We start from the raw sequence: 14,883 nt of genomic DNA, 5'->3' as shown, positions 1-14,883 counted from the left end.
CGTAAACGATGCCCCAAATAAACTCAAATCTTGTTTTTTTTTTTTATACTCACTTTTTTAAACAGATTTTTATTTTTCATTTATAATTTATAACTACGCCATTCAAATTATATCACTAGGATATTCTAATGCAAATAAAATTTCGTCTTAGTTGTATTTCTCTCTGTTCATTTTAAATTAAACCATTGCCGTTCCATTTATTACGCCTCTGTTGTTTCTGCATTCGTAATTGTAAAACTCACTGTTGATATTTACAATTGTCTTTTAGGTACATACGCTCATTTCTCGCTAACGTCAATTATATTTTCTTTTATAAACTAAGTTAAAACAAAAAGCAGACTTCAAGATTGTTTTCATTGTTTGTTCGTTTCTCTGTGGTTTGCTGGATATGCGTTGGATATTTAATATTTTAAACATTAAATTAACAACCTATATACTTTCTTGTCGTTGACTGGGTAGAAATAGGTTTATGATTTTAGCTTCTGTGGATGCATAAACGTGTGCTGAAAATTTTGCTATTTACTCTTGATTTGCATTTTATTTTTGTTGTTGTTGTTGTTGTATTTTTTTTTTTTTGGTGCATAAAAACATTTAAAAATTTGTAATTACTATTTTACAAAGTTTGCCTGCGGGATAGAAAACAAAACGGCATTATTTTTTTAAGTGCTTGCAAATTGGTGAATGAAAACATTTCAAAATTGCATTCAAAATACAAACGTGAATTAAAACAAACAAAAAATTCAATCAATAATAAATATTTCAAATTTTGGTACGTACTGCTCTCTGCCGATTTGTAGTTGCCAATTATTGTTTTTTTTTTGTTTATTAAATAATGTTTTATTTCGGAATATTTTTTCTACTTATGCTTTTAACTTTTTTATATATGTACAAAAATATTTAAATACTTTTTAATGTTTTGAACAAAATTCATTTTGGTTTAACAAATATGACACTGACGTTTTCTCTTATGAACACAAATATAATCGTAAATATAGAAGATTTAATAATGTATGCTTGAAATTAGGCGAAGGAAGCGATTTGTGAATACATACTATATATATTTGTATGTATATATATATGTATGTATATTTGTAGCAAGTGCGTGAGTATGCGAGTATGAATTGACTTGGAGCTATAAACAAATAGTATTTACAATCGAGTTCTTGTTATCTCTTTATAAACAGTTTTTTTTTTTTATTGTTTGGTGTTTAACACAGTTTAGAGTTTTGGCGACGGCATGATGAACGAGTCCCTATGAGAAATCATATAAAAAAGAAGAGAAGAAAACAAATTTGTTTGTTGTTGATGAAACATAAAAGTTGATATTGTAAAAATGCATACGAAATGGGGATTGGAAAAGGTTTAATGTGGGATTAGGATATGTGTCTAGCTACTATGCATGGGAATTGGGAATGAATGAGAATTGTAGAAGAAAAATATTTAAAACTTATTTGAAACAGTTGGCTAACTAGAAATTTTGAATTTTGAGTTTTATTTATTATTCTGTGTAGTTGTATCAAAACGTTAACTTAGATTAAATCAAAAGATCAACAAAACATGCTAATAGTTTAAGTGCATAAACTTAAAAATTAAATACAAACTATATATAGTATATAAAAAGCCTAAGCTAAAAACAAAAAGCAATTACAGGTTGTACAAAAATTTCAATTAGCAAATTAAATACAAAATATAAGGGAAATCATAAAATTATAAAGTTGTGTGTGTGGGTTGTTGGGTAGAAAAGGCAAAGGAAGGGAGTTGCGGGAGGAACTCTTTAAACGTTTCATGTGCAGCTGTGCAAGAAGCAAAACAAAAAGAAACTCAACACTTACATATGCTCGGGATGATTGCGTATGCAATCAATTAAATCTTTAGGCTTAAGCTGATTTGTGCAAATTTTATGTATAGCTGTGAACAGTGGGAATCTGCAAGAAATTGAATTTTGTTAAATATATATAGATACATACTGATATTTGAATCTTGTATAGCTTTTTCGAGCTTACTTATCCTCCAAGCCTTTGTTCTTCAACATATAGTTGACTTCCTCGGCAGTGGGCGGGCCCTGCAATTTCTGGCCATTGAGCATTTCCTTCTCCAGCTCCTCAATTGTTTTTCCCGATGTGACAAAAGCCTCGGAGACACGACGATTGCGGCCACCTGGAAAGAAATTTCCGCATAAGAAGAAACTCACTCCTTGTCTCTCAATCTCTCTTATGAGCATACCATAACATGTCGTAATGAGATCCGCCACACCGCAGCTCTCAAAGAAAGTGGATAGCTTGCTGCCCGGGTAGAAGACATCGACAAAGCGAATCATTTCCATCAAACCTAGACGAATGACCGCTGCCTTGGTGTTGTCGCCCAGCTTGAGGCCATCCACGAAGCCAGCGCCGCAGGCGACAATGTTCTTTAAGGCACCGCAAACCTCAACGGCATCGGCATCCTCGACGACCACGACGCGGAAGTGATTGGCCTGGAAGAGATCACGCAGCACCTTGCCGTACTTTTTGTCCGTGCAGCCGATTGTCGTCTCGCAAAAGTTGCCCTCGGCCACCTCGTTGGCCAGATTAGCGCCCATCAGCACAGCGCATGGTATCTGGTGACAATGGGATAGACCGGAAAAATATTAGCTACTCTCTCTCCCTCTCACTCAGTATAAACATATGGACTTACCTTCAAGTGGCGGGTGATGATGTGCGAAATAAGATCAATGCCGCCGCCCTCAGCCTTATCGAAGCCCTTGATCAGGGATATGGCAATGGCATTTGGCTTGATCTTGCCCAGCAATTGCTTGCAGAAATTGGGTATGAACTGATGGGGCACTACGAAAATGAGTATGTCGGCATTCTTGGCAGCTTCGACTAGATCGGGTACAGCTACCTGTAAATAGGCAAATAAATACATTAGGTTCTTCTCTGCATCAATAAAAGAAAACATATTTTGATAAGCCAGCAAAATTGTTACTTTTGATAACCTCAAGGTTGAATGAAGGAAACTTTGAAATATATATAAAAAAAAAAAAAAAAAAATACGTTTCTTAGCGCTATGAAAATCATGGCATACACACGTGTACACACCTACTTTAGAGGCTTGTATCGCAGCTTTCTGAATCGATTGCTATTGATTAGTTATTTTTTCAGTTTGTTTTGTCACTTTAAAACTGGTTTGCAAGTCTTGCATAATAATAATGAACGGTTCATTTAAGGTATAAAGTTCAGGTGTTGCCTTAGATAGTGAGCCCAGAAATTATAAATAAATATATACTTTTTGCAATTTGCTTTAAGCTTCTATTTGCATTTCAAATTAAATAATCTCAAAAATGAAAAATGAATAAATTAAACTTTTTATATTTAGTAATAAAAACGTGAAATTGCTTCACAAAATGCATACAGTAAAAAGTGTAAAAAATAAAGTGGAACTAAGTTCATTTTTAACGTCTCGTTGGCTAGCAATAAAAATTTGTATATATTATATAAAGATAGGCAATTAAGAAAGTTTATTTTTTGCCAAAATTGTACTTAGATAAAAATAAATATCAAAATGCGTGCGTTTATTTTATTTATTTTTTTTTGTATATTTTATATATAGTCTACGGATTATATATGTATATATCCGAAATTTTTGTTTAAACAATAGAAGAATAATCAACAGCCTAAATTTACTTTATATTTCAGTCGAAAGTCCAGCGAAATACTTCTTTGTTCAGTTTATTATCTTGATTAAGATACATATATACTCTTGATATATATTTACTTATGTGTATAGAACAATGCTTGATAGTAACAAACTTGTTTTACTCTAAGCATGACACATATTAGTTCTAAATTATAGTAGCTATAAAAATAGAGCAAACAAATTCTTATCAGAAAACTCTATATAAATTTCCGTCAGACTAAACGCACAAAGCGAGGCAACTATAATTTGTTGTACTACTTTTCTCTCCCTCTCTCCTCTCTCTGATGTTTCCTTATCAAGTAACTAAATATAAAACCGTTTTGTATATATTTTTGTTGGCTCACGAAACACTTAATTTGATGAACACTTTGCAAATTGCCTGCAGTTTTGACATTGGCCTGGCCCATGGTGATTTGTTTATAAACTAAATACATACGTATAGACGCTTATTTCTATATATACATGTGTGTGTATATAGCATTTGTTTTTCCAATTTGTTGTTGTTACGGCTTGCTTTCACTATTGAAAGCTTGCCAAAATTTATAGCAATAGAGATTTACATATATGCGTTTAAGAATATACATAAACAGGTATATGTGGCATTCATTTTATATAAAACAAAAGGAAAGGACAGACATCATTTCGTTATATATATATATATATATATATATATATATATATATATATATAATTGTTTTTATTTTTTTTTATTTAATTTTTTTTTTTTTGTATCATTTTGCAGCGCCAGCTGTTCTAGTCAAAATTTGAAAATTTGTTTTGGAAAATTCCGCATTGTTAACATTAAAGCTACACATTTCCAATTGGTGCGAACTTTATCTAGACAACTCAAACAGCATGTTTAACATGACCTGCAAACAATGCGGCTTATCTATAATCAGCAAACACAAGCTGTTAAGTGCTGTGCGCTAAGCTTATCAATTCAGCTGTGCAATTATATGTGTTCTATATATAAATACATATTTTGAAATAAATTTAAGTATATTGAAAACAATACATAACGTAACAGTCACCATCGAACTGTGTAAATGTTAAAGTTGTAATCGATTGTGTCAGGCACAATTATTTTTAAATTCAACAGTTAAGAGAGAGCAATAAAGAGAGAGAGAGAGAGTGTGTGTGTGTGTATAAGAGTGCGCGCGAGTGCAAGCCGGCCTTGACCTACGTCAAAGACAGCGGCTGAGCTGGCATTGCCAGCATGGCAGGAGTAGAAGGTTTCTATTTAATGTGCAGACGTCAGAGCAAGGTGAAACTTTTGTTGATGTGTTGGCCCTGAAAAAAAGTGCATCGTGGGCCAAAAAACAAGAGAGAGAAAGAGAGAGAGAGAGGGACTAACGTTTAGTGGTTTGTAAAAATAGCTGCATATGTATGCAGGTTTTGCCCGCTCTTTCGTCTGATTAGATAATTTGGCTGCACGACGACACGGCCAAGATCAAGGCAGCGGCGTCTTTTATGTAAGGGGCAGCTGCAGCTGCAATTGTTAATAATTCAACTAATACTAATGCACAGATTGCATAAGAGCAAATGGCTGCTTTTATAAACTTGTTATTTGCGATTTTCAATTAGCAGCAAACTAATTGTTTTGTTTTGTTTTATTTTTTCGATCTTTTGTTTTTATTATCTTTTTGTACTTACCACATTTGGTGGGAGTTTGTGGCCCTTCAGATATTTAACATTCTCGTGAGTTTCATTGATGATTTCCGTTAACTTCTTGCCATCAATCATCTCCTCATAGACGAACATTGTGACGCGCTCCTCAAACTCTGGCAATGCGGATGCATTGGCGCCCACAATTTTTGCAATGGCCGAGCCCCTGAACAAGGTTTAAAAAGCCAAGTTGCAATATGCAATCATTATATAATTTGCCAAAGTGTTTTTGTTATTGTTGTTGTTCCTATTGTTATTGCACTCACCAGTTGCCGGAGCCAACAATGCAAACATTTACTTTTTCCGCCATGCTGATGTTATTATTAGTAGTTATTGTATTTGTTGTTGTTACTGTTGTTGTTGTTGTATGGCAAAGTGTATACTACTTTGCCGATTGATTTGGACGCGTGTCAAACTCTATTTGTTGAACTGGCGACTAGCGCTTGATAATTATTTACTACGGACTGACACGTCGAAACAACGGCACGTTTAATAAATACTATTTAGTAAACGCGTATTTGCAAGACCATGCAGCGATAGTCTATCGATAACATTTTATTGATTGCACGCCGATAGTGCGCTGCGGATAATCGAATACGAATAGAATATCGACTGATAATCAAGTTGAATATTTAAAGCTCGTTAAAGGTTTAAATTCGGTATATGAATACAATTATTATTTTATTAAAATTTTATGTACCCCAAGCGCGAACTGCCGTTAATAATTTCTATATATTTTGCTTTCTGAATTCAAATAAATGAAATACATTTATTAGAAAATATAATAATGTACTCGAAATTATAATTGAACTAAATGAATATATTTTGCTTTTTTTTTTTTTTTTTTTTAAAGAGGCAGCAGATATGTATATTTAAATATATTTATAAAATTAGAAACGAAAAGACATATTATTAATTTATCATTTTTTATTATTCCCGCGTCTCTTTTCCTGTCCCATGCTCGAATGAAACTGTTAAAGCTACTATGCTGTTACCTCACTGTTATAGTTGCTAACAGTACGCGCGCAATTCAAAATTACAGCGTCAATTTTGACTGTGAATAACACTTTTAGTCACATCTTTATCAATTTGATAAAGTTTGAAGAAGTTCCAACTAATGTCATAAAATAAATTTCATTCGCCAAGATAAAGCGGTTCGAGCGAGAACATCATGAATAGTTTAACGCTTAAAATTTTTCTGATAGTTGGTGGTACGTGGCAATCTCTCAGTTCAAATTGAATGGATTTATAAGTAATCTGTATTAATTAAAATCTACAGCATTCCTTACACTATTATACCCCACCAATGGATGTTACGAGCTAGGCTGCGGTGGAAACGGTGTCCAACGGGCAAAAAAGAGAGCAGTTAGGTCTTTAAGCAATGCGAGAGAAACTATTCTGCGTTCTGCGGAGCATTTGCGTAATTGAAAAAATATCGGAATCGATCAACTTCCAGAAGTATTTGGTGAATATATACCGGGTTAGGAACTTCCCGATTATATTTTGTCATCCTATCTGGTAACTCAATATGGTAATACATAAATGTGGAATTTTTATAATTGATTTAATAAAATTATAGGACGCAGGTAAAAAAAAGTTGGTTTTAAAGATTACTGAGAAGAAAGTGTTAAAAGAAAGAGAGAGAGAGAGGGATACGGAGTGCGAGAGAAAAAGAAATGATAAAATTGGCCAAGACACAAGACGAAAGAGAGCCTTAAAACATATATCGCGTATGAGAATCGCATAGTACGAATATATAAAAAATTTCGATTCGAATTTTGTTTGACAAACTAAAGTTTCAAGTTGGCCTTTAATATAATGCAGAACCGTTAATTCTGCTCAATATTAAACTGAATAGCGTCTTTGGAATGTAATTTATGTATATCTAATAATAATACTCATTAAATTTTAGCCGACTCTTGCGTCTTGCTGAACTCTGCAACTGTCGGGCGATTAGCTCATGTAACTGTTGCCAACGTAGTCATTCATATGTAGTTCCCGCTGCACATTAAGCCCTCGACTAGAACATGGCAAAAGCTATGCCAGAGTCATGGCTAACCGCTGCCACGCCCACATTGGCAATGGGCGGGCGTCAATGGTCTGTCGGGCAGACCATACCAATGCAGAAGGTTAATCATGCAGCGATGTTGTTACGCGTTAATACCTTCATGTGAGCTGGACCACGTGCTGAGCGTTGTTTGGTTGCGTGTCTAACGCTGTTTGGCCCTTCATCTATGACTGTGTGTGTCGGTGGGTGTCTTTGTGTGTGTGTGTGTGTAAGTGTGGGTGAATCGTGTCGCATCGAGTTGGTTTTGGGCTTGGGTTTTCGGTTGGGTTGCTTTCTATGCTCGGGGTTGCTCTAATTCTGTTTCCTGTTGCTGCTGCTGCAGATGTTGTTGTTGTTATTGTTGTTGTTGTGCACCCGTAAAATTGATTGCGGCGAAAGCTGGAAAGTTGCACGTTATGCTCGTGGCCTGACTTGCTCCTGCTTTGCGTCTGTGTCTGAGTCCGTGTCTGTGTCTGTGTCTGTGTCCGTGTCCGTGTCAGGGTCTTGTGTCTACTATCTGGTTCTGCTTCTGGTTCTGTTTCTGGTATAGCGTGCGGATTGGCTTGTTTCCAATGCCAGCCAACAGCAGCAGCTCGAAATGTGATTTTCAGCAGCATCGCAACGACGATTAAGTGCTGCCCAACCATATTAAAAAGTTCTACAAATGGGCAAAAAAACATTCTATTTATGATCCCTAGGACTTCAATATGTAATTGTAATTAGAGGGTATAACAAATGTATATAATTGTAGATTTATTTATAATTGAATACAGTTTCAGTATTTCAGTGGGCCAAGACTTTTCTTACAATAATTAATGTTAATTATAAAAATATATATTTAAATAAATAAATAATGTTAAAAACTTAAAAAGAATACTAAATACATATATACATATATATTAGAAAATTACTTGATAAAGAAAACTCAGTTCTATTTTTCTTTTCTTTGTGAACTCTAAATTTTGTAGAATATAAGTTTGGTTTTAATATTAATTTTATTAATATATATATTTAAACATTTAAAAATGTTCAATAAAAGTGCTCTAGTCGAGATTGCTCGACTAGAAGCTACCCTATAACAATTTTAACCAATACCGAAATTGTATAAATTGCATATAAGCATACATAAAAAATTTGGAGACTCTAGCAATAAAGATGTAGGAGATATAATTAGTTATTATTATATAATAACTGGTTTTCGATAAGGCTTTCTATCGATACAAAAAGGGATGAGTTATCGATTTTTATACCCTGAACCCATTTTCAATGGGAAATCAGGGTATAATGGTTTTGTTGAAATGTATGTAACAGGGAGAAGGAGGCGTGGCAGACCCCACAAAGTATATATATTCTTGATCAGGGTGACGAGCTGAGTTGATTTGGCCCTGTCCGTCTGTCTGTCCGTCTGTCCGTCTGTCCGTATGTATGAACGCGTCGATTTCAGAAGATATAAGAGCTAGAGACTTCAAATTTTTTTTAAAATGTCCGTAATTACAGCGCGCATATCAAGTTTATCATTAAAAATCGATAACTCATCCCGATCTTTTTTTATCGATAAAAAACCTTATCGAAACCCAGTTATAAAATTATATCTTCTACACCTTTATTGCTAGAGTCTCCAAATTTTTAATGTATGCTTATATGCAATTTATACAATTTCGGTTTTTGTTAAAATTTACCCCCCACCTCTAAATTCACCCCCTCACCCTCACTTTTGTAAAAAGCGTATTTCAAATACTAGAGACTTGTGCTTTGGCAAGTACATGCATATTCATGTTATAATCATTATCTAAAAGTTTCATGAAGATCGTACGTCCATAAAAAAAGTTATTAAACAATTAAGTTCTCATAGTAAGCGCACACTGCAGCCCATGCGTGTTTATGCGTGGTTGCTTGTATGTGTATGTGTGTGTGTATGTGTGTGTGTGTATGCGTTTGTGTCTGTATGCGTGTGTGTGTGTATGTGTGTCTATATGCGTGTGGGTGTATGTTTATCTGTGTGTGCGTGCGTGCGTGCGTGTGTGTGTGTGCGTGTTTCTTGTGTAAGCTGAAAGTCGCGAAAAAGTATTGAAATATCTATTGCTCCAAGGGTTCAGGGGATCTCGTAGTCGAGCAGTCTCGACTAGAGCTTTCTTACTTGTTAGTGATAAACTCGATATCCGCGCTGTAAATACGGACATTTAAACAAAAATTTGAAGTCTCTAGCTCTTATATTTTCTGAAATCGACGCGTTCATACATACGGACAGACGGACGGACAGACAGACGGACAGGGCCAAATCGACTCAGCTCGTCACCCTGAACAAGAATATATATACTTTGTGGGGTCTGCCACGCCTCCTTCTGCCTGTTACATACATTTCAACAACACCATTATACCCTGATTTCCCATTGAAAATGGGTTCAGGGTATAATGAAGAATGCCAGACAGAGGGACAGACTACGACTCCCATTTGCGTCTAATAACGAAGTATAGAGTAAATATACCACATTTAAGTAATTGTTATGGTAATAATCAGAAAATAATAAAAAGTTGAGCTACATATAATAGTCGCGCATGGCTAAAGTGTGAAATAGTTTAATAGCGAACTCTAGAGACTAAACATGTCTAGCGAATCGAGCGAAACGGATGGCATAGTCATACGCATCATGAACGTGTCGGACTATCAGAATGTTAAAAATGCAATGGGCGGGAATATAAACAGGGACGAGCCGCTAGATACGTGCTGCGGCGGGCATGTGAATAAATTGTATGAGAAGGTGGACGATGAGTATCACATTTCCATAGTTGAGAAAGGAACTAGTCTCATGGCTATCGATGAGAAGAACGGCGGACGCATCGTCGGCATAGTTGTGGCTGCTCCTCAGACACCTAGCGATTTGATTAGATGTACCAAAGATATAAGGACATCAACTGACTATGAACGCATCGACATATTAATATCAAAAGTCGAGGAAGAGGCCAATCTCTACAAGCGTTACGGCATCTCTAAGCTGCTCTGCTCGCATATCACTTATGTTGATGCCACAATGCGTGGCAAAGGACTGGGCGCACGTCTAACAACCGCTCTCATGGAATTGGGTCGCTCCAAGGGCTACCCCCTGTTGGTCGCCTACTGCACCAGCTTCTATTCGGCACGCCAGAAGCAGGCCTTGGGCATGGAATGCGTCTACAAATTAGCCTATACTGACTTCAAGGATGCCAACGGGAAGGTTGTGTTCAACCCATCTGAACCGCATACACATATACGCGTGATGGTCATCAAACTATAAGCTGATTATATGACACCTCGACATTCATCAGTAAATATTTGATAATAATATTTGTCTATTAAATCAACAATATAAAAACAAATTATCTAACATAAAATAAACTTTATCGTTTTTCACATTACTACTATAATGGGCACATTCTAATTTTGAATAGAAATGTAGTTTTTCAAGTTCCTAATATGCAATAAGATATTCCGCATGATAAATAAATAAGAATTTATGACTACATTGCATAGCAATAAATTACAAATTATTTTAGCATTGCGTGAAAGTCTAAATTATAAAATTTTAAAAATAATAATTTACTAAATCATATAAATATCAATTCATATATTAAAAATATATATATATATATATATATTGCAAAAAAACAAACGGGATTTTAAACTAGATTTTAAATTCAATTTTGTTTTTATAATATAATAATAAAAATTATTTATAAATGTTTAAAAATATGGCCAGATCTTGTTGGACTCGTATACTGCTCTAAGCATGTAGCAGATATAAATTTATAAATATTTTTTCGAAAAGGGTTTTAATCGATCACAAAATAACAAGAGTAGTTATCGATTTTTGGAAACAAACTCGATATGCGCGTGATATACACGGATCTAGGAAACCAATTTCAAGTCTCTTGCTCTAGTAGACCATATGGTCTGCCACGCCTCCTGTTCCATACATTTAACAAAACCATTGTATCCTGATTTTCCATTTTCAATGGGTTCGATGAGTATTAAAACGAATATGGTTAGTCTTCAATTCTGGTTACGACCATACAAACTATAGAATTTTTTTTGCGATTTGTATGGCTCTGCTTGAAATTTCCCACTTCACTTAATATTTTAACTGTATCAAATTGACTAAGATGTGACAAATTAATATACATATATATTATTAATAATATAATTGAAAAGGCCTTGACATGAAAACGAAAGAAAAAAAAATCAAATTTTAGCAGAATCCCATTTTATAATATTAGTTTTTGATTTATTATCCATCTATTTGTCCGTATGTCTGTCCGCCTGTCCGTTTGCCCGTTTGATCGTCCCTTTGGTCATCGAAGATAATATAAAATATAATATAAGAGTAATCGCTTTTCATAATTTGACACACTCGTCGTTTTTATGAGGATATTACTAAGGGTAATATAATATATATAATATAATATATATATATATATATATAATATATAAGAGGAATATATATTATTATATATCTTCTTCTATTGTAAATATTATCAGTTTATCATCAATACCCGCAGCTTAGCTGGGCCCATTTTGTGCTTAAGCCTGTTGAAGTTTCAGTTCGCCCAAACAAACTTTTCATTTAAATCATTCATATACAAAACTTGCCTACGCCTCACTAGGCGTATGCGCAATTTCTATGCAGAGGCCCAAATTACCATGTGGCGCACATCAATCCTTTCGCCCACACGCGCACACCCATGCAGATGCACACCCACATGTGTTGGCCAACAAGTGGCCGAATTCACATAGCTATTAGATGGCCGTGGGTTTTGCTACAGCCATGTCCAATATATGCAGAGGCGTTGCCACCTTTTCGGCCATGTCATGCGGCTGATGATGATGTGTGAGTGGGGCTGATTGGTGGGCTATGGCCATATATTGGATTGTTGTGTAATATGCGGCGTGTGTGTGTGTGTGTTCATAAAAAACAATGACGAACATTGGATCTGCTGAGGGTATAGAATAATAGTATATCAAAATTTTACAGCTAGCCACAAAAAGAATGAAATAAAATCATTTACGCAAAACGAGAGACCCAAATTGAATGCCAAGACAAGACTAAGTGAAGAAAATATACAACGTTAAGCGGATGTACGGCGCTTATCCCTTTCAACACACACACACACACACACACACACACACTCGCGCAGAGAGTGAGCGAGACGGAGATCGGAAGAGAAAGAGAAAGAGAGAGAGAGTGAGGGAGAAATGGTTTTTATTATTTTTATTTTATTTAAACCACACAAAATACTTAAGACGATTTTGTGTTTTGTGGTGCAAGATGTATTGCCCATGGCAAAGTAAAAAGTGTGAAAAGAAATGAAAGACAACATAAGTTCTAGCCAAAAGGGTATATATGTATGTATGTATATTTATATTTATATATATATGTATATGCAACATGTCCAGCGAGCGGTCTGTGCGGTTCCATTCTGGACATCAGAGCTACAATACGTGCCCCAAAGGCATTTGCCGTACTCACTCAATCCACCCCTCACTCCCTCTCTCTGTCTCTTTCTCTCTCTGTGTGTGTGTTGGTGTATGTAAAATAAGCAAATGTCTTACCTTTTGCATCAAGACGTTCGCTTCAAACAATGGCACGTCCTTTGATGACAGCATCGGATGGCAGCAGGCATCAATAATAGAGCCGCATATGTCCTTTATCAAAGCATTGCAAGACATTCGCTCCAAGTATTTATGACAGCTGCCCGGCGACCGCCCCATTTTCACGGCCTTTGGACAATGCTTAAGCATTACGCAAAATATGCGACAGCATACAAATTGCGGATTTTTATATATAAGCACACATACATATACATATATAAATATATATTTTTTTATGATTTACATTTTATATTCGCATTTGCGTCGCTCGCTTGGCCAGCAAATGAAATGTTTTTGGCACTTTTTTAATGCCATCATTTTTTGGTCTCCTTTCTCTCATCGTTTTTTATTTTTGCTTTTTTTTTTTATTTTAAACTTGGTAAATAGTGTGGCCCAAAGAAAGCGTCACTTAATTGTTTTAATTGCCTTTTTTCTGTGTTACTTCCATTAACACAATTTGCTTCGGCTGCGTCTGTTATTTGTTTAGTGACAACGAAATTTGCATGTTTCTTTTTTGGTAACAATTTTTTTCGCAGTGCATTAGACGACGACGACAACAATTAGACAGCGGAAAGTAGGCACAAAGTGTTTCTAAAAGGGTTTTTATACAGACCTTACAGGAGTGAAAAAGATTTAATAAAAATCGAAACAAAAATTCAGATTTAAGATTCTGAGTACACTAGTTCTTCAATCAGTATTTGCCTTTCATTTACTTGGCTTTCATTTTTAAAATCATAGACAATAAGCTGCTATAAAAAAGATTATGATTTAAACTAGCTTTAAACTAGATTTAAACTCTAATCTAAGCCCAAGTTTTCGAGGCTACTAAGTCAACTTACATTTCTTTTAATATATTTATTTATTTCATTTGTATTAGAAAATAAGACTTTTAGAAAAATAATACAAATTGTACATTAAAACTTTTAGTAAAATGTTAATAAATAAAAATGTCTTTTTATTTCTAAGTGAATTAAATTATAGCCAAATAGTGTTGGCACATATGGCCAAAACGTGTCTTTGACTATATGTAGTTGCTATATACAGGAAATATTTTTTAGCTATCAGGATGTATATTATATATTATGGATTGCTGTTCATTGAAATAGCCTGAGGTAAACAATATACTAAAATTGAGTAGGACAATTTTAGAGCTAAGTAAGTAAATGTAGTATTGATTCCAAAATATATATGGCTATTGCTTTTTTTATGGGGAATATAAAGACAGTACAAAATTCCCTATAGTATTATCAAGTACAAATTACAAGTTTTAGTACTTCAGCTAGAAGCTAGAGGCTTCAAAGAAGATTTGCCAGAGAGAGAGAGTTACGATAATTGAAACTATTATGAAATGCAACATAAATAAATTGTTTTTCCATATAGACCTATTTGAAAGTCACCGAACATCCGATTAATCACACCAATTTCTGATTGGCTAATGACAAAATTTGCCAATTCACAAGAAGTCAGCTAGATACTAATAGAAATTTTAAGGAATTAAATAATAGTTATGAATAAATAATGTAATGGCAAACTGAGTAATTATTATGACTTTTTATAAGTCTAAATTTAAAAAAATATATTTTTGCATATTAAAACCAATAAAGTCATGAATGGAACTCCCTTTTCGTTCAAATTTTTTTGTGCAACCCACAAATTAAAATATATAGGAAATATTGTCATTCATTTTTGTTTGTATTATATTTAAATTTATTTAAATATTTTTCTGTTTTGTATACATAATAATTAGTTTGCATATATATTTATATATATTTTTTCGAGCCAACAGCTGCTACAACTTACAAACTATTTCCAACTATTATTGTTTATCTAAGTATTTATATTTTCGTCTGCAAATTTTTCGTTTTTATTTTTA

General features: G+C 34.3%; 2 protein-coding genes and 1 long non-coding RNA gene across 4 annotated transcripts; 2 read left to right on the top strand and 1 right to left on the bottom strand.

Annotated features, from left to right (window-relative positions):
- Positions 1–577: 577 nt before the first annotated feature.
- On the bottom strand, positions 578–5,868 carry LOC6576716 (glycerol-3-phosphate dehydrogenase [NAD(+)], cytoplasmic). 2 transcript variants are annotated; one of them, XM_002002668.4, is made up of 7 exons: positions 5,607–5,868; positions 5,329–5,506; positions 2,674–2,880; positions 2,224–2,596; positions 2,004–2,157; positions 1,833–1,925; positions 578–1,252 (listed from the first exon to the last, which is right to left on the bottom strand). In XM_002002668.4, the coding sequence occupies exons 1-7, from the start codon at positions 5,648–5,650 to the stop codon at positions 1,219–1,221; spliced, it is 1,083 nt and encodes a 360-aa protein (XP_002002704.1). In that variant the 5' UTR covers positions 5,651–5,868; the 3' UTR covers positions 578–1,218. The 2 variants fall into 2 exon arrangements, with proteins under 2 accessions (XP_002002704.1, XP_015020809.1); XM_015165323.2 differs by having other exon boundaries at positions 578–626.
- A 349-nt stretch (positions 5,869–6,217) lies between these two features.
- LOC116803918 lies at positions 6,218–6,936 on the top strand. The gene is made up of 2 exons (XR_004363939.2): positions 6,218–6,551; positions 6,620–6,936. It is a non-coding gene; the product is annotated as an uncharacterized LOC116803918 (long non-coding RNA).
- Positions 6,937–9,953: 3,017 nt separating this feature from the next.
- LOC6576715 (arylalkylamine N-acetyltransferase-like 2) lies at positions 9,954–10,760 on the top strand. The gene has a single exon (XM_002002667.4). It carries the CDS (start codon positions 9,991–9,993, stop codon positions 10,657–10,659), a length of 669 nt encoding a protein of 222 aa, XP_002002703.1. The 5' UTR covers positions 9,954–9,990; the 3' UTR covers positions 10,660–10,760.
- Positions 10,761–14,883: the final 4,123 nt, after the last annotated feature.

The sequence above is a fragment of the Drosophila mojavensis genome, unplaced genomic scaffold (assembly GCF_018153725.1).
Source record: "Drosophila mojavensis isolate 15081-1352.22 unplaced genomic scaffold, ASM1815372v1 contig_36, whole genome shotgun sequence".
Lineage (NCBI taxonomy): Eukaryota > Metazoa > Arthropoda > Insecta > Diptera > Drosophilidae > Drosophila > Drosophila mojavensis.
The sequence above is the reverse complement of the archived record's forward strand: the minus strand, read 5'-3'. Positions and strand labels throughout refer to the sequence as shown.

What these genes read in the sequence shown, in the direction of transcription:
- LOC6576716 (XM_002002668.4), bottom strand. Translation starts at nt 5,650, where the DNA reads ATGGCGGAAAAAGTAAATGTTTGCATTGTTGGCTCCGGCAACTG. An exon ending in TCTCATTACGACATGTTATG is followed by an intron (nt 2,158 to 2,223) that starts GTATGCTCATAA and finishes ATTTCTTTCCAG; the next exon opens with GTGGCCGCAATCGTCGTGTC. An exon ending in CGCAATCATCCCGAGCATAT is followed by an intron (nt 1,253 to 1,832) that starts GTAAGTGTTGAG and finishes GATTTCTCATAG; the next exon opens with GGACTCGTTCATCATGCCGT.
- LOC6576715 (XM_002002667.4), top strand. Translation starts at nt 9,991, where the DNA reads ATGTCTAGCGAATCGAGCGAAACGGATGGCATAGTCATACGCATCATG.